This window comes from Lepidochelys olivacea, assembly GCF_965140295.1.
Source record: "Lepidochelys olivacea isolate rLepOli2 genome assembly, chromosome: 6".
NCBI lineage: Eukaryota > Metazoa > Chordata > Testudines > Cheloniidae > Lepidochelys > Lepidochelys olivacea.
In genome coordinates this window covers 15,467,113-15,491,243 of record NC_140416.1, presented here as the reverse complement: position 1 = coordinate 15,491,243, position 24,131 = coordinate 15,467,113, and the positions used below count along the sequence as shown (strand labels likewise).

Below are 24,131 nucleotides of genomic sequence, written 5' to 3'. Positions count from 1 at the left end.
CACCCAATCTTGCTGTTATTTACACTGCATTCTTTCCCTTCTGGAGACAGCAGCTCAACCTAGATATCGAATTTCCAGGACAAATCTCAGTGATTAGACCAGGAAAAACGCAGGTTCTCAGAAAGCTAATAGAGTTGTACAAGGGACCATCAGACTAAGGTGAGAAGATATGGGATAAAACAGGGATGTACAAGGCAGAGGAGGTAGATACTTTCCCTTCATATCTCCATAGAGGCAAACAACCTTCCTTATTTCATGTCCCACTTACCTTTAGTGGACTTCCCAGTAGGGCCTAGCAGCTCTCCTTCTCTCCACATACCAGCTCCTTTGAAATCTTGCATGCTTTTACGGCATAGCCCTTAGACAGTGGTGCATGGAAGCATACATTATAAGGGACTCCTAAAAACAAGTAAGACTTCAATGGCCAGAGCTCACCAGCAATGCAAAACATCCCCACAAGGGAAGCAATAAGAACATGACATAATTTTAGTAAGTTTAGAATAACCCAAGTTGTTTCACTTTATGATTAAGGTCTTTTAATTCAGAGCCATTTCATTCAAAGTTAGTTACCTTTTAGGGAAGGGGAGGAGACTGCCACATGGAAATGTGGCCATGAACATCTGGACAAATTTGTTACACTAATGGCCACTTGTCCAAAATCCCGTTACATGTAGTGGCAATCTAATGGTGCTTTCTGCTCATAGGAATGCACAAGATGGCCTATTAGCCATGCAACTCCATACCTACCATAGGTAGTGTGAAAGTAAACCACAGACAGGTTGTACCCAAGAATACACCAGCAAATATTTTATTTGTTCAGTTATCCTGCCTGTAACTTTAAAAGCTCCATGTTGAAGTGAACGTAGATAGACACAAATTAGTGTTTTGTCTAGTAAACCAGCTTTGGAATTAGGAAGTGGGCATTTTCCATAATTCCTTCAAATTTGCATATCAGAGTCCCGGGGGGGGGGGGGGGGAGTAAAATGCCAAGTTCTCCCCATTCCACCTGCGAGAATCATGAAACCAAAATGGGAATGTTTACGCACCCAAAGACAAGTCAGAAAAGGGACAATGGTGTGAACTAGCACAAACAGTGAATGAAAAGATACACATCTGAGTCTTGCTCAGCTGGGACCACATTAGCACATGTACATGAGTACTACCTACTAACAGTCAACAGTTGATAAGACTGGTATGAATAAATGTGAATGTGTAAAATTAATACTTGGGGGTGGAAAAAGGTTTAAAAATAAATGATTTGCTCAACTCCACCTCTGTCCATTTAAGGATTTGTTAACGTCTAGTTACACAGCCATAGCATTCATCACCACATTACAGCAGATAAATCCTAAAGCTTAACAGCAGCTGTTTAATGGCTCACAGTAGCACAATCAAGGGAGAAGCCTCATATGACCCCTCAGACTGATCAACCTCCCCTCAATTTACTGATCATCATCATCATGAAGGGAAGCCACCATACTCCATCGACCCTGCCTCCTTTGCCCTGAAATTCTGCTTCATTTGTCGAGCTTTTTAGGTGCACTCATACTGTAAAATTTTTAATTAAATTCTACTCTGTTGCACGTTGTTTAAAAGTATCTGTGTCACTGTCAACACAGGAGAGACACGGATTTCGCTTACCATTCAAGTATACCCCCAAAATGGGTCAAAGAGTTGTGCTTTGCTGCAGCCAGCAGCTTTGGCTTGTGAGTCTCCAGCTACCGTTGAAAGTTTGGGGTAAAGCGATTTGGAAATTCTGAGCTTCTACTCTGTTTTCGTATTTATATTATTTTCTTCTGTATAAATAAGCTTCTCTCAAAAGTAGTGTATATGATTAATAGCCAGATAAGACCGCTGCATTTTTAGAAAAAGTTAAAGTTGGTTAAAGTTCTCAGTCTGTTACAGTACAAGGGCCTGCATCTAAGACAATATGGGACAAGTTTATGTTCTACTGCGGCCACTACGTTCTAGGAGCAGTGACATTAGAAATGAACACCAGTTCTCCAATTTTGTTACGAGACACAGTCACTGGCAAGAATGCTAGCTAGCCTGGACAGCAGGTTCTCTCTCATTACTCAGGATAGGGCTACAAGTGATCAGGTCAACCCTATTCTTTCATCAGCTAGGACAGCAAAGCGTTTAGTGTCTGTTTATTGTGCAAGTGGCCGGCAGAATGTACATTTTCCAGTTGGTTTACGGTTGCTAAAAGCTGAGACCTAGCACTGGGAGGAATAGGACAACTCTGAAGGGTGGCAGAACTTGACCTGCCTTCAAAGCCGAAGCAAAGAATGCAGCGGTCTTGGCAAGCAAAGAAAAATAATGCTGTAAGTATAAGGCAAATAACTTAAGACCTTGATGGAATTAACTTCCAGTTTTCTGTTTGTAATACACTTTACTCCATTAGGCAATGGAGGTTAACTTTCTGATCTAAACTTCGATTATGTTGAGAGATGACCTGGATAAAAATGAACCAAAAGGAGAGGTTTTCTGAATAATCAGTGCTATGATGTACTATGAAACAGTCATAGGTTGCATCCTGGTAATGTAAATCAGCTTTGAGAAAGGCAGCAAACCCCAGCATTATAGGGGATGTAACAATTGTGTGCTGTATTATATGCTGTGCAAGTTACGCAATTTGTTCACACGCTCCAGTCACATCACTAAGTTTATCTTGCTGCAGTTCTGTCCCTGAACTTCTGCTAATAGGTGGATGAAACCAACATTACATATATTACTTCACAGCTCAAGGTAGTTTCAGCAGAAATACAAAATTGTTCAGTGCCATGTATATTTAGTCCATAAAATGGGTGTTCCTAATGGCCTACCAAACAGTGTCAAAACTGATATATCATGGGTCACTGGAAATAGGATCACTGGATTCCCTTTGCATTGAAATTTAAAACTCCCCATAATCGTTGATTTTGCAAGGAACAGACACATTTATAAAAACACACACACGCAAAGATCCTTTCTTTCAGTAGTGTAGGTTCTGACTTCGGTCTATTGTAGTCTTTCTCCAGCTTTGACTAGAAGGGGGTCATAGTGACATCTTTTCCCAGGAGATTTTCAGACGTGGGTAAACAATGAAAGTTTTCTAGGTAGAAGAAGGTTGAGAGTCAAGTCAAACAAGCTGACTTTCATAGGTTGCTCTCTTAGCCCTTAGTCTGTTGCTTGAGTTCAAAGTTTTCTTTCCCTCAGTTTGTTCCCATTTTGTTCATCTGGTACTGGAGAATGTCCATCACCATTGCTTAAGCATTTGTCCTTTTCATATTTGTGCTCTTGCTGTTGTCGTCTTATCTCCTTACACCGCAAGGTAATGTCACTAAAAACAAAACAAGATTGTTAGTACTGACTTAAACAAGCATTCCGTTTAGATTTACAATAAAAACAATTGGACAAATATATCCTGGTGTCATTATGACAGGGATAATTTGGTTCATTCTGATTAATGCTACAGCACTAAGTTTGTAAGGACTTCCTTTATCCTGTAAGGAAGGGTACAGATTCAGTTGATGAAAAAAGTTTATTTACATTTAGTGCTAGTACTTACAAATAGTTACCACCATGCCCAGAAGTATAATGAACACAGGCTGAATTCTGCACAAGTGTAGCGGGGAAGCTGCCATGCAGGCCCTGATCCATAGGCTGGTCTCATTCCATTGACCACACCCATTGACTGAGTATAGACAAGGAAGGCACATCTTCTATTTCCTCACACAGAGGTGCTGTCTCACTTGAGTAGTGTCCAAACTGAGCATGCATATTTAGATTATGTGTCAGGAAACTAGGGAAAACTCTCAACCTGGATAACAGCAAAGTAGCACACTTCTAACAACTAAGGGTGCGAGTGTCACAGAAGTCATGGATTCCGTGATCTTCTGTGACCTCCGTGACTTCTGCACCAACCAGTGTTGGTTCAAGGGCTGCCCAGCTCAGGCAGCCCCTGGGCCAGCAGCAGCAGTTTGGGTGTGTGGGAGGGGGCTCAGGGCTGGGGGGGCACTTAACTTGGGGTGGGGGGGCTTCCTGGCTCCCACAGGCATGGCCCTGCAGGTGCCAGGGAGAGGGGCCATGCATGGCAGCCTCCATGCCGCCCATGTCCGCAGGCCCCGCCCCCCAGCTCCCATTGGCTGCAATTCCCGGCCAATGGGAGCTGTGGCAGCTGGCACTTGTGGCAGGAGCAGCAGAGCCCCTGCCCTGGCACCTCCACTGCCTAGGAGCTGCACAGATGCAGAGCCAGGTAGGAAGCCCCTGCCAGCCCCAGCAGGGGTCCACATCAGTCTCCCCACCCTACCACCGCAGCACCAGCAGGGTCCCAGGTCAGCATCTGCAGCGCCCCCAGAGCGCCTTCAGCCCCAGGCCCATGTTTTAGTCATAGTGGTATTTTTAGTAAAAGCGATGGACAGGTCACAGGCCCATGATGGACAGGTCATGGGCCTGTGAATTTTTGTTTACTGCCTGTGACCTGTCCATGACTTTTACTAAAAATACCAGTGACTAAAACGTAGCCTTACTTATAACGCACATTTACCTTTGGTCCTCTCACTCTTGGTCTGTTTAACTCTTTGACCTTTGTTACCATCTTCATTTCCCCTGACTATAGAGCACTATACCAGGAGGGCAGTTGGACTTATGCACCTTCAGCTGTTTATTTCCCAAGTGACAATACTAGGGCTAGTCTCATGGAGAAAATACATGCCATGCATTTGTCCCCAGACAACATGCAGGAAAACTGTTTGCCAGGCACACACAGTAACACTTCCCATTTGGCTGCCGGAAGTGCTTGTGAACTAGTCTCTCTTCTGTATTAAGATATTTTAGTGGGAGAAGAGAATTCCTGCTCCTGTGGTAGATGCTCAGGGAAGTGCACATCACGCTCACAAGCAATTCAGCTTGGGTTACCTTCTGCACTCTAGTGAGAGCGATGTAACCTTTTGAAAGGGGCCCTGCCATCTAGGCAAGTGGCCAAGAGCATATAAAATCAATAGATCATGTATATGCACCTGCTGTGGTTGTCAAAGATATATGTTTGTCATCTTGGAAATGTTACATCTCCCACCCACCATCTCTACAACAACTACATTCCCACTATGTTGCATACAATATATTTTGCAACTGTTGCATTTTTGTACACGCAGTCAGGGTAAATATCTTGCGTATTAACTACTGGAGTTTTTCATCCAGATTGAGATTGTACTTTTAAACTAATCCCCTACTTTCAGTATTTTATTCAGAAATTTTCTCAAATTATTTTCGGGCTGAAATTTCCAGTGGTTGGTCACCATACAGCATTATTAATTATTATTATGAAGCTGCATAAAAATCATGAGCCATTTTTGCATTTTGATAATGAGGGCCTTATCACTTAGATTTCAGTCAATATTTGCACTCTGATCATTCAAATGAGGTTGAAAATAATTCCAGTTTGGCATGTATGTAGCCTCAAAAGACATTAGTGTCAGAAAGAAACTTTAGAAACAGAGCTAGATGGTCTAAAAATATAGGCCAGAATTTTCAAAAGTCACCAGTGAATTTGGTGCCCAACTTGAGAAAAGTCTTCATGAGGCCTGATTTTCAGGGAGGGCTACTCAGTACTTTCTGAAAACTGGTCTTCTTTAAAAGGGGTCGCAAACTGGGCACCCAAAATCCCTAATGACTTGTGACAGCTGTGGCCATGGCATACTGAGCATCTGATGTATACAGTTGGTCTTCCCTTCAAAAGTATACACCACTGTGTGAGGGTCACCGACTAGCTTTCAGATTTCTGGTTAAGTTCTTTAAAACAAGTAGTTATAAATTGGTTGTCAGGATTCTGGTTACATTTATATTTAAATTATACTAAACAGAGTCAAGCATTGTGGATACTGTGTGTCGAAGACTACCTAATCCAGTCTCCCAAACAGACTTTATATTGTATACCTGCAGTAGGCTGTTTGTGAGATGCATTTCCCCTGGAAACTCAAAATTCTATAGGGTTTTTAAAAGATACACTTTGAAAGTTTTTTGTTCCACAATAAGCTACTGTTCACACGGGCTGGCTAAGCCTGGCCTTGGCGCACCGGTGCTCACTGGAATCTGAGCTCTATCACCTTTGCTTACCGAATGAAAAAGCGCCATATTGTCCAGGTGAGCACAAGTATGATTCCAAGGATCCAGCACTGGGTAATGTAGAAAGGAAGGGACAGCATTAGGGTGTAAGGGTCGTACTTCACAACAATCAGAAACTCTGTGACTGTGATAGCAGCAACTAGCCAGGCCTGTTGACCCAACTTCTTATTGAATTTCCTGAAACAGAGACATTAAGTGATTAGTATTTTAGTAGCAAATGTACAATGGAAAATACCTTTCTAAAAATAAGAGGGAGGATAGGAATACATATTTCATCTTTACCCAATTGCGTGAATGTCTACGCTTAACTATTACTATGGATGTACGGACATACTACAGATTGGCATGCCAAAGTATTTTCCCTCTAACGCTGAATACTTTGTTCTCCCCTACAGCCCATTTCAGAGGTTCTGAGAACACGTTACATGAATTAATCCTCCATATCTTTGTAAGGTAGGCAAGTATCTCCATTTCAATAGATCTGTGAACAGGCAAAAAGCAATTACCTGACCAAGTCAAGATTATAGACAGTCGATGGTGAAAGTGGGGTTATAAGAGGAACTCTGACTTCCAGATCTTCTATGAACACTAAGCCACAATCCACACTGTGTTACATACAGTACTTAATGCCTTTAAGTAACTATGTGATTTAACTATATTCTGAGCCCTATTATCTTCCAAACAAAAGCTACCCAATTAGTCCTATCTGACCATCTCTGAAGGGACTTAAAAGCAAGATGCTTAATATCAGAAAATAAGACACTGGAAGAGGCAAGGGAGCTACAATGCTTTTGGCGGCATAACTATCTACAAGCATAAACATTCTCAGTATTTAATCTCCCCTTGAATTAGTCCTTATGAAGTACCAGGAAAGCAAAAGGGGCATTGCAACACTGTGTACGTTTGAAGTAATCAGGGACACTCAAACTAAACCCTACTAAAACTCAAGATTGTAAGCAAACCCTCTGAATACTTACAAGGAGAAGCCAAGGCAATAAGTCTGCTAGGGTATGTCTACAGTGCAATTAAAATCCTGCAGCTGGCCTGTGACTCAGGCTGAAGTAGCTTGGGCTAAGGGGCTGTTTAACTGCGGCTTTAACTTTGGGCTCCGGGGGCAGCCTGAGTTTTGGGACCTCCCACCTCACAGTTTACATGCCGATGAGGAACAAATTTCAGAAAACCTGTTAAAAAATTAGACCTCTAACAATAAAAAGCCATTTGACTCAAATCAAACTATGCCAAGTACCATGCTTTGGAAGGCAGATGCCCACACTTCACCTAGCTCAGCCAACAATTCTCTGTATTCACTTTCTACTGTATACATTCTTTCAAAAACAACTGTGGGATTACTATCTATCTGTATTACCATAGAGCCTAGAAGCCCTAGTCAAGGACCAGGACCCCCACTCTGCTAGGCACTGTACAAATGAAACAAAAAGATAGTCCCTGATTTATATGACAGCTACAGACACTGCCACTAAATTTTTCTAGGCACCCTCCTCTTCCCTCCCACCTCTCACAGCTGATCGTCAAGCCTTCTACCAGCAGCTCCTGTCTCTAAATTAAAGTTTGTCGGTTTTCTACAACACAAAATCAAAACAAAAATTTCACTAACCGAAGCATTAATACAGATGACTGAATTTTACTGTTGACACCTTCCCACTCTGTCTCTTTGGTAAAAAGACAAGGCAAACCATACGAAGAATCCAGCGTTTTTCTTCATTCATCATGAAGAGGAGAGCTGTTTCCTCTGATAGCCTCTCACACTTTTACTTATTTCTCCTTCATTCTGTGTTCACTCGCCAACATGCTCCCTCCCTTTGCCCAGCCCTCCCCTGGTCTTCCATTCTGAGTGCATCCCAAGCCGCTACGTGAAACACAGCAGGGGAGATGGTGCCTTCTACTGCCTCCCCCACTGCAGAACTGCATGACACAGCCCAGGAACACATCCACTCAATCAAATACACATTTTTCTTAAGCATGTGGTCCTTGAGAGCCACGTGTTTGACACCATCGCTCTATTTCAAGTTAGACAGAATGGTCTGGGTATTCTGGGGAAAACAAAATAGGGTACATGGAGCACAAATTGCTGTCTGATGCAGATGGAGTCAGAGAGACATACTCCAAATTAAAAAAGCCTCCTGGCTCTAGAACAAGGGACCTTTGGAGCCACAGTACAAAGTATTATTCGATGTGACTAGGATTAAATAAGCTAAAATGGAAATATAGATTGACAAATGGGGAGAGAGAGAAACCAAAAGTATTTCAAAAACCTTGTTTTGACCTACACCTATTGAGGAGAGTAGGCCAGCAAAGCAGAAAGCTAGCTATTTTCAAGTGCCTTGATTATAAAGCCATTCCTTGAGGAACGCTGCTTGTGGGAGAACTAAGGAAGGAGAATTAAGAGTACCAGGTGACCATTGATGAAAGGGCCATACTCAGACTGAGAATGTTGAAGAAACACAAGCTAGTTACGTGCTCTTCATTTGGGAAAGAATTTTAAAGGGAAGTTGTTAGGATATAGATATTCAGATCTGTCTGTAAAGGCCTATACTCTAAGAATTTAGGTGTATTCTTATCACTTGGCTAGTTATAGAAGTATAAAAGAAAGAATCAAAATCACTGTCTGCCAGTGTAAGGGCCTTCTCTTACTGTGACAGTCTGAGGCCCTGTTCTTAGGCTAAGGCCTTTGGCTAAGCAACAGAGGCAGCCATAAGCTGGGAAGCGAACGGTCACATCTTCACATTCCAAACTAGTCACATTGAAATAAGGTGCTATTGGGCTGTTAGGAATACAATCCTATCCTGATCGTGCCTATCACCTCCAGAGAAAGGGAAGTGCCTAGAAAATGTAAAAGGAAACTTAGTTTGATAGCATCCAGTCTGGCAAGAACTCACTTATCAATAGCTGGGATGTGAAACACACACTTCTGTATTGTTTTGTCATTATAGTTCCCACTTTGCTATTGTTTGTCTGTATAATATGTCTGGTTCTGTGATTGTTCCTGTCTGCTGTATAATTAATTTTGCTGGGTGTAAACTAATTAAGGTGGTGGGATGTAATTGGGTACATAATCATGTTACAATATGTTAGGATTGGTTAGTTAAATTTCAGGAACATGAGCAGAACTCAAGTTTTACTATAAAGTCTGCAGTCAATCAGGAAGTAGGGGGGTGGGGGTGGGCATGCGGGTGGGGGAAATGGGAACAGGGAATGGGGCTGGGGAAATTGGAATCATGTTTGGCTAAGGGCAGGAATGGTAACAGGGACACAGGTGTAAGGCTCTGTGGTGTCAGAGCTGGGAAGGAGGATACTAAGGAAGGAAACTGGAATCATGCTTGCTGGAAGTTCACCCCAATAAACATCGAATTGTTTGCACCTTTGGACTTCGGGTATTGTTGCTCTCTGTTCATGCGAGAAGGACCAGGGAAGTGAGTGGGTGAAGGAATAGCCCCCTAACAGAAGTCACTCTTCCGCTCAAGGCGCAAGTATAAAGCCCATGGCCTTATTCCAGGCTTTCTGAAAAAGGCTTGACACCAGAAACAGGAAGATACAGAGAGAGCGTAACTCCAGATGCCATGCACCTAGTAGTTAAGTCCACTGCACCAGAGGATTCTTTCAGGAAGAATCCTCCTGGATTCAGAGCTTTTCTGCTCTTAACTGTGGGAACACACCAATTTTGATGGGACAAGTGGAATATCAGAATGACAAAAGCCTCACAGCACCAAAACTGTAAGTCTCACGGCCCATTAATGTAAATTTTAGATGCTCTATGAGGAGGACCAGAAAGTTCTAACCACTCTGGATCTAAAATGGTTGAAAAGACTATAAATGACCCTGAATCAGGAGAGAAGATAATGTCTTAGTTTAGAGCTTCATTGCTTCCTATACTGAATACTGTAGGATTACAGAAGCTGGTTAAATCTTTGGCTGTCTCTGCAACAGTTTTATCACCCAGGAATAAGGCATCCTGACTCTGATTCAGGCAACAGGTGGTGAATGGAATATCCTAGGTTTTATCCCTTTTTAAAAAGAGTTGAGAGGCCACAGCAGCTTTCAAATGGAACAGACTGGATGTGTTTCGAGTGTACCTAGGGAGTAAGTATCCAGAACAACCTGCTCTTCACCAATAGCTTCCTCTTACAATTTTGAATTGGAAGAGTCCATCAATAGGGTTCTTGACTCAAGGTGATTTGGAGTGGTACAAACACCAAGACAGGTGGTGAAAAAAAGGAGTGTGAGGGTATGGGAAGCACGAAGGAACTACAATCAGACCAAGCAGACAGAGGATATCAATGAGATACCAGTGGCATTAGATTCACAGCCTTCCATAAAGAACCTACGGAAGTTAGGTCTGCTGATGAATCAGAAAAACTGAATCTCAAATGTGCTGATGGCAGTCACCTTACCTACCAAGAGAAACAAAAAAGGTAGCTAATGATGGTGTTGGTGACATGGTACTTGGGTTGAGTTTGTCTGGTCACTAGATGAATTCCTCATTTTTGTGACTCAATTTGCTAAAAGAATGCTGATTCAGCATGTTGCCAATGAGAGACTAGTGACTGATGATTCTCAAGTCTCAATGTTATGCCATGTGGTTGAACAGAGGGCAAAGGAGTTGCTTTTTCAACCCAAACACAGGGACCAGATGATGGGGTGTGCTGCTAAGGAGAGGAGCTCACCAATAAGAGGTAGAGACCTTCTCTTACCTTCAAAATGGGAGGCATGTCCCAAACCAGTAAATCCAACACCAGAGGGCAGGGGACCACCTGTTACCGCTGAATGTCCTTAAATCCAACTAAATAATCGGGGTTGACCCTTCTTTCCAGTACTGTGAGTCAAAGCCTTGCAAGTGAAACTGATCTTCGGAGTGTTGAAACCCTAACTTCTCAACACAGACACTTTTTGTGTTGGTCAGTGACAGACAATGAGCATCCCTTGCAGCCAGAGGTAGGGTCAACCTTAAGAAGCGTGGTCAGCCAATCTGTGACATTACCACTGTAAATTAACAGAAAAACTGAACTTGAGAACTAAGCAGTCTCAGAACTTACAATCTGCAGAAACAATAAAAGCAGCAAGGACAAATACGATGCTGAAATAGGAGCAATCTGACAGGTAACTAGTACATGCACTGTTGTGGGGGAGGGGGGTCTTTGCCCTAAAATGCATCACTAGAGGGTCCTCTGATTTGCAAGATGGTGCCGCAAAAGCTCCAGAGGACCAGAAAAGTGTTGGAAAATAGCTCAAGAAAGAAGCACCTTTAAGAAAAAGGGTTTAGGGCTGGACCATGCAGTCCTTAGAAGCTAAGTCTAAGGACTGTAGCACCAGGCTTGTAAATGTGAAAGTGGAGTTCAGTGCTGCCTCGCACAAACAAAAAAAGTGTTCCAGGTAATTCAAATGTTTATAGAACATTTTCAAAGAATATGGTAACTTTTTGTTCAAGAAAAACTGAAATTTAATACTGCGTATGTAAAATGGTCTATACGGACACCTGTTATCTAGCACATGTAGCCTACAAGAGGGGATATGTTTAACACTCAAGGTAAACAGTGGAAAACAAAGCATGTGCTCAGAGCTGAAGGCTTCTTTGCCCCAAAAGACTGATCCACTTCTATGGTACTTGCACCAAGAAGCTGCAGCAAGGCTAAAAAGAAAGCAATTGAAGCTTGACATTGCACCAAAAAAAAAAAGGACTGGCTTACGGGTCATCCATGAAGTCGTAGATCTCCCTCATGCCCACACCTCCAACATTGACAAAGAAGACAAGTCGTAACAGGACCAAGCAGTGTTCGGGTGGCATCCACAGGACAAACTTCAAGTAAAATGTGTTCAGCTCTGCCAGTAAAAACTGAGAAAAAAAAGGGACATTTTAATAAATTAATTTAAAAAGGTTCAGTGAGTAAAGCCTGGACCACCCCCACCCCCATATTTATTCCTAAAATAGAGAATTGTACTCAGACTTGTACAGAGAGGGCCCCACAAGGAGCAAGTAGAAAACATGCCTATCTGCTTGGCATTATGCAGAGCTACCTTCCAGTCACATCTTGAAGTACTGTTGAAAATGCCAGGCAATTACAGTTATACTTAATATACAGATTACGGGTGAAATCCGGGCTCCACTATGGAGGACTATGGCAAAACTCCCATTGACTTCAACAGGACCAGGACATCGCTCTAGAATTTGGGAGCCTATTAAAGCTAATGGGGGTTGTAGGCCCAGATGAGCATCCCGAGATTAATATCAAGAAGGGTCTGAGGGAGCAGGGGAACAAGCCTCCTCTTCCTGGGAGTTCTTACATATGGCTCATGCGGGGAATAGGGGTGGAGGTTTTGCCAGAAGCAGAGGGACCGAGGAGATGTTCAAGAAGCACTAGCACTTCCTGCCCTCTTCACTCAGCTAACTTCCTGCAGTTCATCATAATCACGCATAGTGCTTCCTTTACCACCTTCTCCTGCGTGCTCTCGCTCTCTCTCTCTCTCTCTCTCTCTCACACACACACGCGCGTGCCCCTGAGGTAACGCCCCACCTGGACCCTTCCGATCTCAGCAGCACTGACTCAGTCAGCAGGTCTTTATAGTCTCAGTCCCCATGCCTTCTCTAAAGGGCTGCCAGAAGTAAAGGAGTCCAAAGGAAAGTGGGGATACAGATATATTCCTCGGCTTCCTTTGCTCTCCCATTTCATGGACAAGACTTGTTTAAAGCTTGAGCTAAAGTTATTGCCACTGTTCCAGAACATCCTACTCCATGCCACCGCTCATGCTATGCCCTCCATCAAGATATGAGGACCTGTCACGTGCCATAAGAACATTAAAGGGTTCTGTGGGGGGCTGCATGGAAATGATTACAGTATTTTTAAAAAACAAATGTTCTTGTACAGCACATGGTGAGGCACCAATGAAGTGTGGCAGTAACTGTAACTCTATTTTTAACCAAGTTTATCTGGTGATTTATATAGTTTTAGAACTATCACTAATGAATCCTAAAAGCATAAATGCTGTTCTTCCAATGGCCACTGAAGAAGCTGATTATAGATGCACATAAAATACCAGGAAACAAAAGCAACAGATCCTGTTTTGGGCACTAATTACACAAGTGTCACTGACAAGGTCTCACTGAGCAGCAGCAGTTAAATATTTACTTAAGAACGAGTTTGTAGATGAACTGAAGTTTAAAGTGACAGAAAGAACCCCTACAGGGGGATCCACTTCAGTTATGGTTATTATGGTAGACTGAGTTGAAGGATGTTTCTTGCTTCAAAGATTATATATAATGAAAAATATTAGCAAGTAATGATTAAATCTGAGGTATATCTGCTAGATGAAGCATCACAAATCAGATGCAAACCATTTTTGTCAAGAGAATCACTATGACTTGAGTTTGCCCCAGGCTAACATGAACTTGACAGCTTCTTCAGGTTTAGCAATAGGCACAGCCAACTAACGGTTGGCTCTTTTTATTGTGCATGAAAGTTACTTTCATATTGGGTGCCAGACCTCTTTATAGATATGCAGAATGTTTTATTAATAGTGGCGTTTACTTCAACTCCCATAAAAAATTGTATCAATCTGAGCAAATCCACTGTGGCAAATGAATCTAACATACAAAACAAATTTTATATAACAGAAAGTTTGGTGGTCTGAATTTTTATTCAAATTGACTATCATCTATGTGTTTGCAAAGTGCCTAACGTATGTTGTAGGTGCTCCCACAAATTGTTAATTACAGGTAATACATTACTTGCTCCAAAAGGACAGTTTCACAAACCTGCCATTTGTCTTCTCCAATAAAAGAGTAAATTCAGAATACATAACAATCTAAGATGCCCCACAAAGCAAATTGGATTAGAAAAATTTGCTAGGCAACCCTTAAAATAAAAAGGCCATCAGATTTTCACAACAATCATTCATCCTCTGCTAATTTACAAAGTGATTACGCAGCTGTTAGAACAATCTGCTTATCAAATGTACAGATTATATATATAGTATCATGTAAATAATACAGTCCAATATCTAGAGAAAGCATCAAAAGCATTTCAGTCTGCTGTGTTTTTGCATTTCTCCACTTACTCTGGATATGTGACTATTCTGGGATAGCTATATAAATACATTTAAGTCATGCTGGAGAACAGAGCCGGACAAAACAGAGTCCAGTATGATCATCAAATTGTTTAGTTACCTTATCTTTTCTTTGATATTTTAGTTAGATAGGCCTGAGCCAAAACACTGTGCTCTAGATCCATAGTGCCCAGAGCCTGAAGTGCTGAGCTCTAAGGTTCTGGTTTGAAGCTATCTCCAGTTTTAATTTGATAATACTCCCCTGGAAGTGGGGAACAAAAGGGATATTTTCATATGAAGTCTGCATTTTGGGCAGCACACTTTATTAATTTAATCATGCTTAGCATGCATGTTAAACTACTTAGAATTGAAGTACATCACTCAGTAATCAAGATTAAAAATATTTTTGAAAAATCAATTTACAGACAGGAATATAGACAGTCCCAATTCCAGGGTGTCACATACAGTATGGCTAGGATTGGCAGAAATAAAAAACAAAATTACCATTAACATATTTATGAGTGCTGCAAACAAGTCATTTTATCAGTTAAGTTTAAAAAGAAGTTTCCTTACTACAAAGATGATGCCACAAACTGCTAGCCATCTGCGCAGGCTGGATGCTGGCTTCCACTCAAATTTGACCCAGCTATAGGGTGTGAACTGGAAAGCAATTCTCTTTATTTTACCTCTGAAAAAAAGTCACCACACATCACTCTTACACCAGTTTTAAGGAACAGAAAATATCCAATCTTTACAAACACATTTTAAAAATTTTTAAATCAGGCAACAGTTCAAGCCACCAAACTTTTCTGCACTGAGCTAGGGGCCCTCTATTTCCCCTGTATTAAACCCACCTTTATATGAAAGCTGCAGTGAGTCAACGTACTCTAATTTAAAAACCTGTTAAACAGCATATCAATTAAATTTTTACAAAACTAACTTTACAGAGACATTGCACTAAGTAGATAGGTCCTATCCTAGGTGTCATCTAGTAAGAGCAGTCTCCACAAACCTAATTCAGAACTAGCAGCGCATGGCATACAGCATAACTATTATCAAAGGACATTTTTAAAACTTAGGAGTTGAAGAAATAATGGTATAACTCTACTGAAGCTTTGAATGTTCTTGACCTGATCACTCATAAGTAGGTTAGAGTACACCCTTGCTCACAAAATATTTTCTATACAGAGCGGAAGCATTCTACAGTTCCTGTCTGTATTTATTTTAGGTTAATCTATAAACGTGTCTGGTTTCCACACAACTCTGACTGTGAAATCTAGAAATGGCAATGTGGAAGACGCCATTGCAGGAGGATGTATTTTCAGAAATGCAATCACTACATGAAACAAAGTTCACATTAATATTTAACTCAGCATCAGTGGTCAGAAAATAACCCACTAGTTATTGCATAGTCTTCAATCTTCACCGAATACACTTTTCGGTTACAGAACCACAATGTCCTTTAACTGCCCAAATTTCGCAATCATATGTGCACAGATTTTAATGAAATACGAGTCTCAGAACAAGCAGCACGATCTTCCACCACCATTTCAATTCTGGAACTCTTGGTATTACAGGCACTTAAACTTGCTTCTACAGCAGATGGTTATATAGCCAAAAAGGCCAGTTTTACTACCAAACTCTGATCACTGATGAGAAAATGGCACCCTCACACACGGTCAGAAAAACTGGAAACAAAAAAGATGCTAATATAGTGTCCATTATTTTGTTGCATTTAATAAGTCAGACTTCCTAAATTATCTAGTCCCTACCTCGTGTCTTTTCCATACCCCATACTTGAAACTACAGCTCTCTCCAGCTGTTCATTTACAGATATGATAATCAGAATAATTTCACTTAAGACACCAGGGACATGATGAAAACTCTTTCTCTGTTAATATAGCTGAAGCTCTGAGACTCACATCTGTGGGGCTGTGATTCAACTTGTCCCCAATGCTGCTTAAAGAGTTCTAAATGCCAGCCTAACTCAAGCAACTGCAAACAAGAAGGTAAGCACAGAGCAGCACCCACCAGTAAGTTTCAAGAATGCTGGCATCAGAGCTCAAGTTACAAGACATCCCTTTTAGAGGCTGAAGACATGCTAAGTTGCCATATAGCTTTTATTGTTGTCTCGAGATAAAGCTGGTTCTTAATAGGAGCCGGAGTCCGATAGTATTTTAACCTGCTGCCTACTCAGGAAAATCAGATTAAGCAACTGCTGCTCCATTACAAAACCCAAAAGAACAAGTTGGCTCCTTCATGACATAAGTCTGTTTCATCACACAGGCCCTTACATATTTCCAACATAAGCCTCAGTAATGCTAATAAGGCAAACAGAGCAAAAGCTCCCCTTCACACAGAAGTGAGCAGGTTTCCTTAAGATGTCCCTTTAAAACCCAGAGTGTGTTAGCTTAACAAAGTCATACAAAATTCCCAATATCAGGTTTATTTACAAAATTAAATTACAGATTCTTGTTTTGAGCATACAAATTAAAGCCTTTAATCAAATAAAGCTTCACCTATGATTCAGTATTTTAGTATATTTGAAGTAAAATCCCCAAACTCATTTGAGTTCTGCTACTTTTGGTTACAGAAAATTTTTCTAAAGTGGCATACTTGTACGTAGGAATGTTCCAAAGTCCTTGCCATTTATACGTTTTCAAAGAAAGCCATCCCAAAGTCTTCATTCCACAATAAATCCCAAATCCATTGCATAGGATTACATCCATTATCCACTGAAAAGGGAAAAAAAGGTATTTAAGCAGCAGAACTACAAAACTGAAGCTTAATGGTCTAGTGAAGGCTAGAAAATGTAAATACTATATACTTTTATGTGCAGGTACATGTTTTCATGCAAAAGGAACTATAGCTAGTTCATCCTATATTAAGATTCTCTGGACACCTGCCTCATACTTCCTGAAAGTCTAGCTGCCCCAATATGCATTTGATGGACACCAGAATTTTTAAACAGAGGGACGAGTTTCTTCTTGATATATCAGTCCTATTATAGTAAACTGATCTCCCACTGCTCATTATGGTTGTGGCTCCACACACCCCGTCTCTGGTGGGAACGTCTTAAAGCACACCAAATAAAGAGTATTACCAGGTTGTGTTGCACTGGGATTTTGCTGTGTCTGGTATTTAAGGTGTTTCTTGATCTTGAGCCTGTCATTCCCTACATATCCAGCTGGATAATTTGTCTCCAGGTTCAGGATGTAAAGTTCATGGGAGATCTGAATTTCTCCCATGCCCTCTATTTCCTGTTCAGCATTAATTCCCGAGAAGAGTCTCAGAGCTGGGAATATTGGCTGCTTTTTTAATTCAAAACGTGATAGCATCTCTCAAAGTTGCTCACTACGTTAGTTCTACAATGACAGCTTCCAATACTGCTATCTATTGATCAAATAGATATTTTCTTTGTTTTCTTTAGGAATGTGTTTAAAAAGATAAAGTGAACATTAAAAAATGTTACAGCTTTAACAATAAGAAAGTACTTTTTCCTAGAGTTGACATTACATAAAAAATTAATTTATACAAAAAAAAATTATAGATAAATAGCATCACGTCTAGGGAAGCTTGTTGCAAACTTTGAACACTTGCGTCTGATGGCATCTTGCAGAAGATGAAGTCACACTTCAAACTGTATGGCCCATGTTGTGAAGGTAGCCAGACTAGATTATAGTAGTGCCGTCTGGCCTTAAAAATCTAAGTGTTAAGTATCCTAAGACATCTAAGGCTACAATAGATACACTAAACTCCAAGATTTTGGTTTTGTCTAACTTGAGACATTGCATGCTCCCATCTGCACTACAAGACCAAACTATTTAAATGGCATTGTGGATGACTTTCTAATTTGAACTCCCAACAAATAGAAGGGACCTAGTTAAGACAGATTTAATTTACTGTACAGTAGCAATGTCTTTAAAAAAGCACCTGTTTGTTGTCAGATGAACAGAGTCAAAATGGGTTTTCATAAAAGATTCAAAATACACCCCCCCCCAAAAAAAGAAGACAGATTGAACACAAGTTGCACATTTGAAACTGATAAAAAAACCACACACTACATTCAAGGCTGTAATTTTCTCTGTGTTCCTCAATCTTCAAGTATTGTGATTTATTCTGTCTTCAGAAAGACATATCCAAACATCTGTACACTGAGTATAGATTAGTGTGGAAGGTACAACATATGCAGGAACAGAGAGAAACATGGACGGACATCTAATTGTGTACTATAGGGCTACCATTCCACAGAACAGATGTATGTCAGTAAAGGTATTTATACATCCACTGATAGTTGGGCAATCATAAAACAAGGGAAGGGTTTTGTACTAAGCAACAAATACACATTTTTAATCCGTTAAAAAAAAGGGGGAAGTAGGCACTGAGCTAAAACTCAATCACCTCCATGTGCATATACAACTGAACAGATTTACATCTGATAGATAGCACATGAATGCTCATCAGCTACATCAATCCTGTACCATAGCAGTGTCACTACAGTTAGATGTCTATTTGGGCCATAGATAGATCAGATAATCAAGTTGATTTCAGCATTTAAGATATACAGAATGCAGTACATACATGATCCCACCAACATTCACTGAAGTTTGGAAGCTGATGTTCCAGACTATACTCCAGAAATTCAAACATTACACTGATGATCATACACATCCACCAGTCCCGAATCATTAGCGTCTGAAGAAAGAAAGGGAGGGAAATTTATCTTGGAGAATACCTTGCAAAGAATAAAAGCAAACAAGCAGGATATAGTAACAGAAGGAAATACAAGTCAAATGCAGGAGTCTATTACTATGTGCCTCTGCTACCAGGTGAAGGTGGCAGTAGCCAGCAGTGTTTTGGGGCTGCTCAAGAAAGGCTCTTCCAGCTTGCTTAATGCAATTCTCAAAGCAGCCAACTGCCCTCAAATCAGCAATAGAGCTGTGTTCACTCAAACTCACATCACATCTCCAAGTAAGCCTGCATAGGAAGCATTAAGTGGAAATTTCCTATAAGATCCAGGTACATATTTTAGGCTAAGCCTCTCAGTGACACACTTAACTCAGTGGGTGCTGTTCTGATCCTGCTTCACACATCTGAACAGCACTCCCACTCCTCACCTATCAGGAGGGGCTGGAAAAGGAAACTGCAGGTATAGATTTTTCATGTGTAAAAAAACAAAACCATCCCAATCAGTGATTTACTCAAAAGGAGCCAACAATACAGAGTGTAGTTGGGATTGGGCAGACACTTGAGTGATCTCTTCCCAAACAGTTCCTTTTAGGATTGAAGATGACTGGCACTGTCTTGCAAGGTGTAGCGGTAAAAATGCAGCAGGTTTGTAAGCAGCATTCTTACAGCATTAGAAATAGCAAGATCAGGAGCATGAGCATGGACAGACGGACTGTACTGCTGTAGCTCCTGGAGAGGAATATTCATACGGATGGGTGGTTGTAAACGTATCATTATTTGGATACCGGGAGGAGTATAGCATAGATCTCACTCTTCCAGCAGTCAGAAAGTGAGGATATAAATCCGTCCCCCTCCCCCCATCCAGCCAAAAGGGGGGAGAGCTGCCTACATGCAGCAGCCAGGAAAGGAGAAAGGAGTGCCCCTCCTTTATTGCCAGCAGCTAAAGATTGAACTTCTCACATGGCTGGGGTTCCCACAGCTTTCTTTCTACTAGTACAGCACCTGCCCAGCAATAGATTAGTGTTAGACCTGGGACACAGTTTTACTACAGAGAAAAAGGCACAGTCCTGAGGTGGAAGAGTAAGGGCAATCATAGCCAGTCACATTTCTGCCCCCCCTATTTAAAACATGCTTTCCTCAAACCTGCTACATATGGAAGACTATGAACTATATCACCTAAATATACACATACCTTTTGTTAGATAACAGCATTTAGAGCTATATTAACATTTAATCTCAGGCAGTTAAGTTGTGCTTTAATTCTATATTTAATGTGATCAGCTACACTGACTGAAACCTGGCAAAGCCAATAAGAAGCAGACATCTTTTAAATATGTTTATGCTGATAATGTGCAACCAATATCTATCCTGGGATCACACCGATGATGAAATAAAAGATCCACATAAGTAAAGTACTGACAAGTAAGACCCTTAATTTTTCCGTGTTTTTCATGGGGAGTCAGGGTGCAGAACAGGTCAGAGTTTGTTTTAATTATTCAAGTCACAAGCAAAACTGAAAACAGAATGTGCTCACTTTTGCATTCAAGTAGTATGAAAGATAAAAAGTTAAAGTGGCGTAGGAAATGTTTTAATGACTACGGAGGAATACAAGAGGCATATTTATTTTGCTATACAGTACACAAATCTCTGCTTTGTTGCGCACATAGGTGATCGAATCTGGCTCATCTGTTTTAAGAGATGGGACAAACAAACAGTTGGACAGGAAGCACATCATCAAATAAACCTCTCTGTAGAGGACATTCTCCCACATGACCCTGATACAGGCTATACTCTTCTTCACCTGGAGCAAATCTAATAGCTTGATTTAAGAGAGATCCAAGTCCTGTATCCTACCCCAACTTCCTTTAGCACAACTAGTAAAACAAGGTTTTTGTAGGAACTATGTCTTTTCACCCAGTCCCTCATTTTTCTAGGAAATCACACACTGCCTAAGTTTTGGTCAAATTTGTTTTTATAGAGAAAATATTATTACATGAATGCAACAGAATTCGCATTCTGAGAATTGTCTCTCTATATCCAGGAGTATCAGACTAACAGAAGTACTCCTCTGATATCCCACATATGCTTCAAAACAAAGCCTTATATAGGTTAGCAAGCTCTTTTCTATTCAATGTCAAGCCTTGCATTTTTGAATGGGGAGTGCAAGTAAAATGAAAACAGTGATTTATCTTACAATTCAAGTTTAACGTTCCCTGAATTACGTTGTTCAAGAGAGGACATAGAATAAGAGATCAACAAGGGATGCAAGGTAAAGTAAAACTTGTTAGTAAATTCACTTGAACAGAGGATAGTCACATTTAGACCTAAATGTTTAGTAACTGACATACAGCGCATGTTCTGCTATAGACAAATTCAGCTGGCATTTCTTCCATGATTGGTACATGCATGACTAAGACATTGCCCCTTTATAGTATTTTTAAGTTATGAACTAGAAGCTATCTGGAAAGTGTGAAGTGCTTAGCCTGTAACTTCACCACAGCCTGTACTGCACATTATCTTTTCCACAGTCTATGTTAAGATCACTCAAGCATTCAGGATGCTTGGAAAACAAAGGACTTTGCTTTTGCATATTCTTTGTTTTATCCATCTGACCTTAATATGAATCATCTCTGTGGAAGCAGAAGCTTGTTAGTGGAATGTTATTTAGAAAAGAAATTAAACAACCTACTACAGTCAGAAAAAAATAAGTTATTATTATGCAAACACTTATTTAAACTAGTTCATGGATGACTGCCTAATATAATTGATTCTGAACACTGGTAACATTGAAACAGAAGCAGTCAAGCTTTGAAAGCAGAAGAGCACTAATGAAAATATCTGAACATAGAGGGGACTGATTCTTACTTTTAGGTACCAGCCAAGGAAGTGAGCAGGAACAAATCCATCCAGTTTGTCCTATAAACCAAGCAGAGATGTTAGGTTATTTGTTATACAGAAGATCAATATTTAATTTTCAAGGCCTGCATTTCTATCTAGGTAATATAGAAGTGGAACTTAATCTTTTCAACTGCCTTAGCTGCTATTTGAAATATATGCAAATTCCATATGCCTCTCTGTACCCATGAAGTATTGCAAACACTCAGTTAATGTGATCTAACGCAAAATTAGAAACTTCAAGCAGGGACAGGAGGGGGGAACAGGGACTAAGACAGCTTGTAGAGGTACAGGCAAAAGCCAGGGGTCAGTATGCGGGGAAACCAGCAGAAGAGTCTGTGCTCACCAGAGCATGCTCCCCTCAGGAGCCTGGAACAAAACCCATGTTTCCCAAGCTCACCATTTCTCTGCTGTCAGCAAACAGATATAAAATCCATGGGTAAAAGGGGTCTCTCATCCCCTTCTAGTGTTCGTGCACCTGCAGTATAACTTGCTATTACCATCAGTTACTCCATTAGCTCAAGTGGCAGAGGAGCACGAAGTGGGTCTAAAGGTTCCAACCTTGTCCACTGCACAGCCACCAAAACAGCTTGGAGATCAGTGTACATAACTAACACCAATTCCTATGGTTTCAGATTTTATGCCTCTGGCTTGCGGACCTGGGAACAAAGTTCATATGGCTTCTTGAATCTCAGGTGAAGATACAAAAGTGTGCAATTTATGGATCACTCAGTAGCATGTAAACAGCATTTAAACTTTTAGTCTTCTGTAAAAAGGAGCTAAATATGCTACTGTTAAGTGTAAACAGAAGCTAACTCTAGTAGGACCAGAGGAATGGGTATGGATTTACATCAATACTTTGAACAAGCAGCTAAATAATTTACCTCTGCTCCAAAAGTAGTTAATTTGGTGACAAAGAGATGCATATCTTGACCTGATTAATACTAAACATCAAGAGAGAAAAGGAAAAAGGAAAACTGTGGGTAAGAGTCTAAAACTAAAGAAAAGGCATAAATGGATTACGGATTCAGCAATGAAACATATATGGAAGACAGCACATAGAGCGACCAAATAGGCAACATTTCACACAAACATTAAGGCTCACTGGCCAAGAGCTTTTTCATTTCAATTTCTTACCCAGACGTTGTGAAATGGATCCGTCTTATTGCCTGGATCGTAAATAAGGCAGTTCCCACCATAGTCTCTTTCTGGCAAGGCAACTCCTAAATTTGGATCAATGTATTTCATGAACTGTCTGCCATCGTGTACAGTCTGCAGAATTAACACATCCGTCTGTTAGCAGTGGATAGTTAAAAGGCAGGAAAATCTGAAGCGTTGCTAACTAGTGATTCCCTATCTTTCATGATTTTTACATTTATGTTGCAGAATACCTCAAACATGTAGTCAAACCTCCTTAAATGAAGGTTGAATGGTTATTAATTTATATTCCTGACTCTCATGACCTCCAGTACTAGGTGCTGAAGCTGATTCAAATGACTAGTCAAGACTGTATTAAGGTACAATCCTACAGTCTAGGCTAGGAAAACCAGAGACAGATTTGACTGAATTTACCAAAGAGCTTCTATGCAGCAATTTAAAAAAAAACAAAAACAAAGCCTACAAGGCGCATAATTGAAGAGTTGAGGCATAATCCACCCTCTTTCCTTTTCCAATCACCTCAGTGGAGCAATCAACAACCACCAAACCATACCAGTTAATTCTTCAGGGACTACAATGTCTATTGTCCTCATATAGACTGTTCATTTTGGTTTTGTTTTCCTAGGACAGGCAACATCCAGCGGCATTTCAACCTAGCTACAGCCCATACATCTGCCAACTAAATGCATGCTAAAAATCAGCAGATTTAAAACACAGATTAAACAACATACAAAGAGGAGTGGTCATGCACGAATGTTTACTTCAGTTACAGAAAGAGCAGGATCAAACTAAATTCTGTGGTTAGAGTTTACTAGAAGTGCTCATCAAATAAATACAATTTTGTTTTCAAATTAAGATCAGACTAGTATCATGAACAAAAGGACTTAAACTAAAGGAGAGTCTTCAGCAGAAAGATTAATTCATGTATCAAACAACCCCCATCACATGTAACTAATTTGCTGAAGAACAAATATTTCCTAATGGAATCACAAACGTTGTCATAGCCAATGCTTTACACTAGCAGCAACATGATAAATGGGGTAGTGTTTGTTCTGACTGGCTAATGATCAGACAAGTAGGAATCAAACCAGCAAAGTGTAACGGGGGGGGAAAGAAAATCAAATCTGTGTAACCAAAGTCAGTAACATGTCAAAACAAAAGTAGTCAACTTGCACTAATTTCACATTAACCACAAAGATGTGTTACACAAACGAGCTTGTATCGGCTTT

General features: G+C 40.6%; 1 protein-coding gene across 3 annotated transcripts in view; it reads right to left on the bottom strand.

Annotated features, from left to right (window-relative positions):
* Window positions 1–779: 779 nt before the first annotated feature.
* PTDSS2 (phosphatidylserine synthase 2) overlaps window positions 780–24,131 on the bottom strand; it is a 67,431-nt gene continuing 44,079 nt past the window's right edge. For 2 of the 3 annotated variants that reach the window (XM_084630858.1, XM_084630859.1), the window contains exons 5-12: window positions 22,882–23,016; window positions 21,715–21,765; window positions 18,742–18,855; window positions 16,777–16,895; window positions 14,734–14,848; window positions 11,808–11,953; window positions 6,097–6,282; window positions 780–3,322 (exon numbers count right to left, since the gene is read on the bottom strand). In XM_084630858.1, the coding sequence (XP_084486984.1) occupies window positions 3,178–3,322; window positions 6,097–6,282; window positions 11,808–11,953; window positions 14,734–14,848; window positions 16,777–16,895; window positions 18,742–18,855; window positions 21,715–21,765; window positions 22,882–23,016 (1,011 nt within the window). In that variant the 3' untranslated portion in view covers window positions 780–3,177. Of the gene's footprint in view, window positions 3,323–6,096; window positions 6,283–10,814; window positions 11,104–11,807; window positions 11,954–14,733; window positions 14,849–16,776; window positions 16,896–18,741; window positions 18,856–21,714; window positions 21,766–22,881; window positions 23,017–24,131 lie in introns of those variants that run through there. The other variant, XR_014712026.1, reaches the window with a different exon arrangement.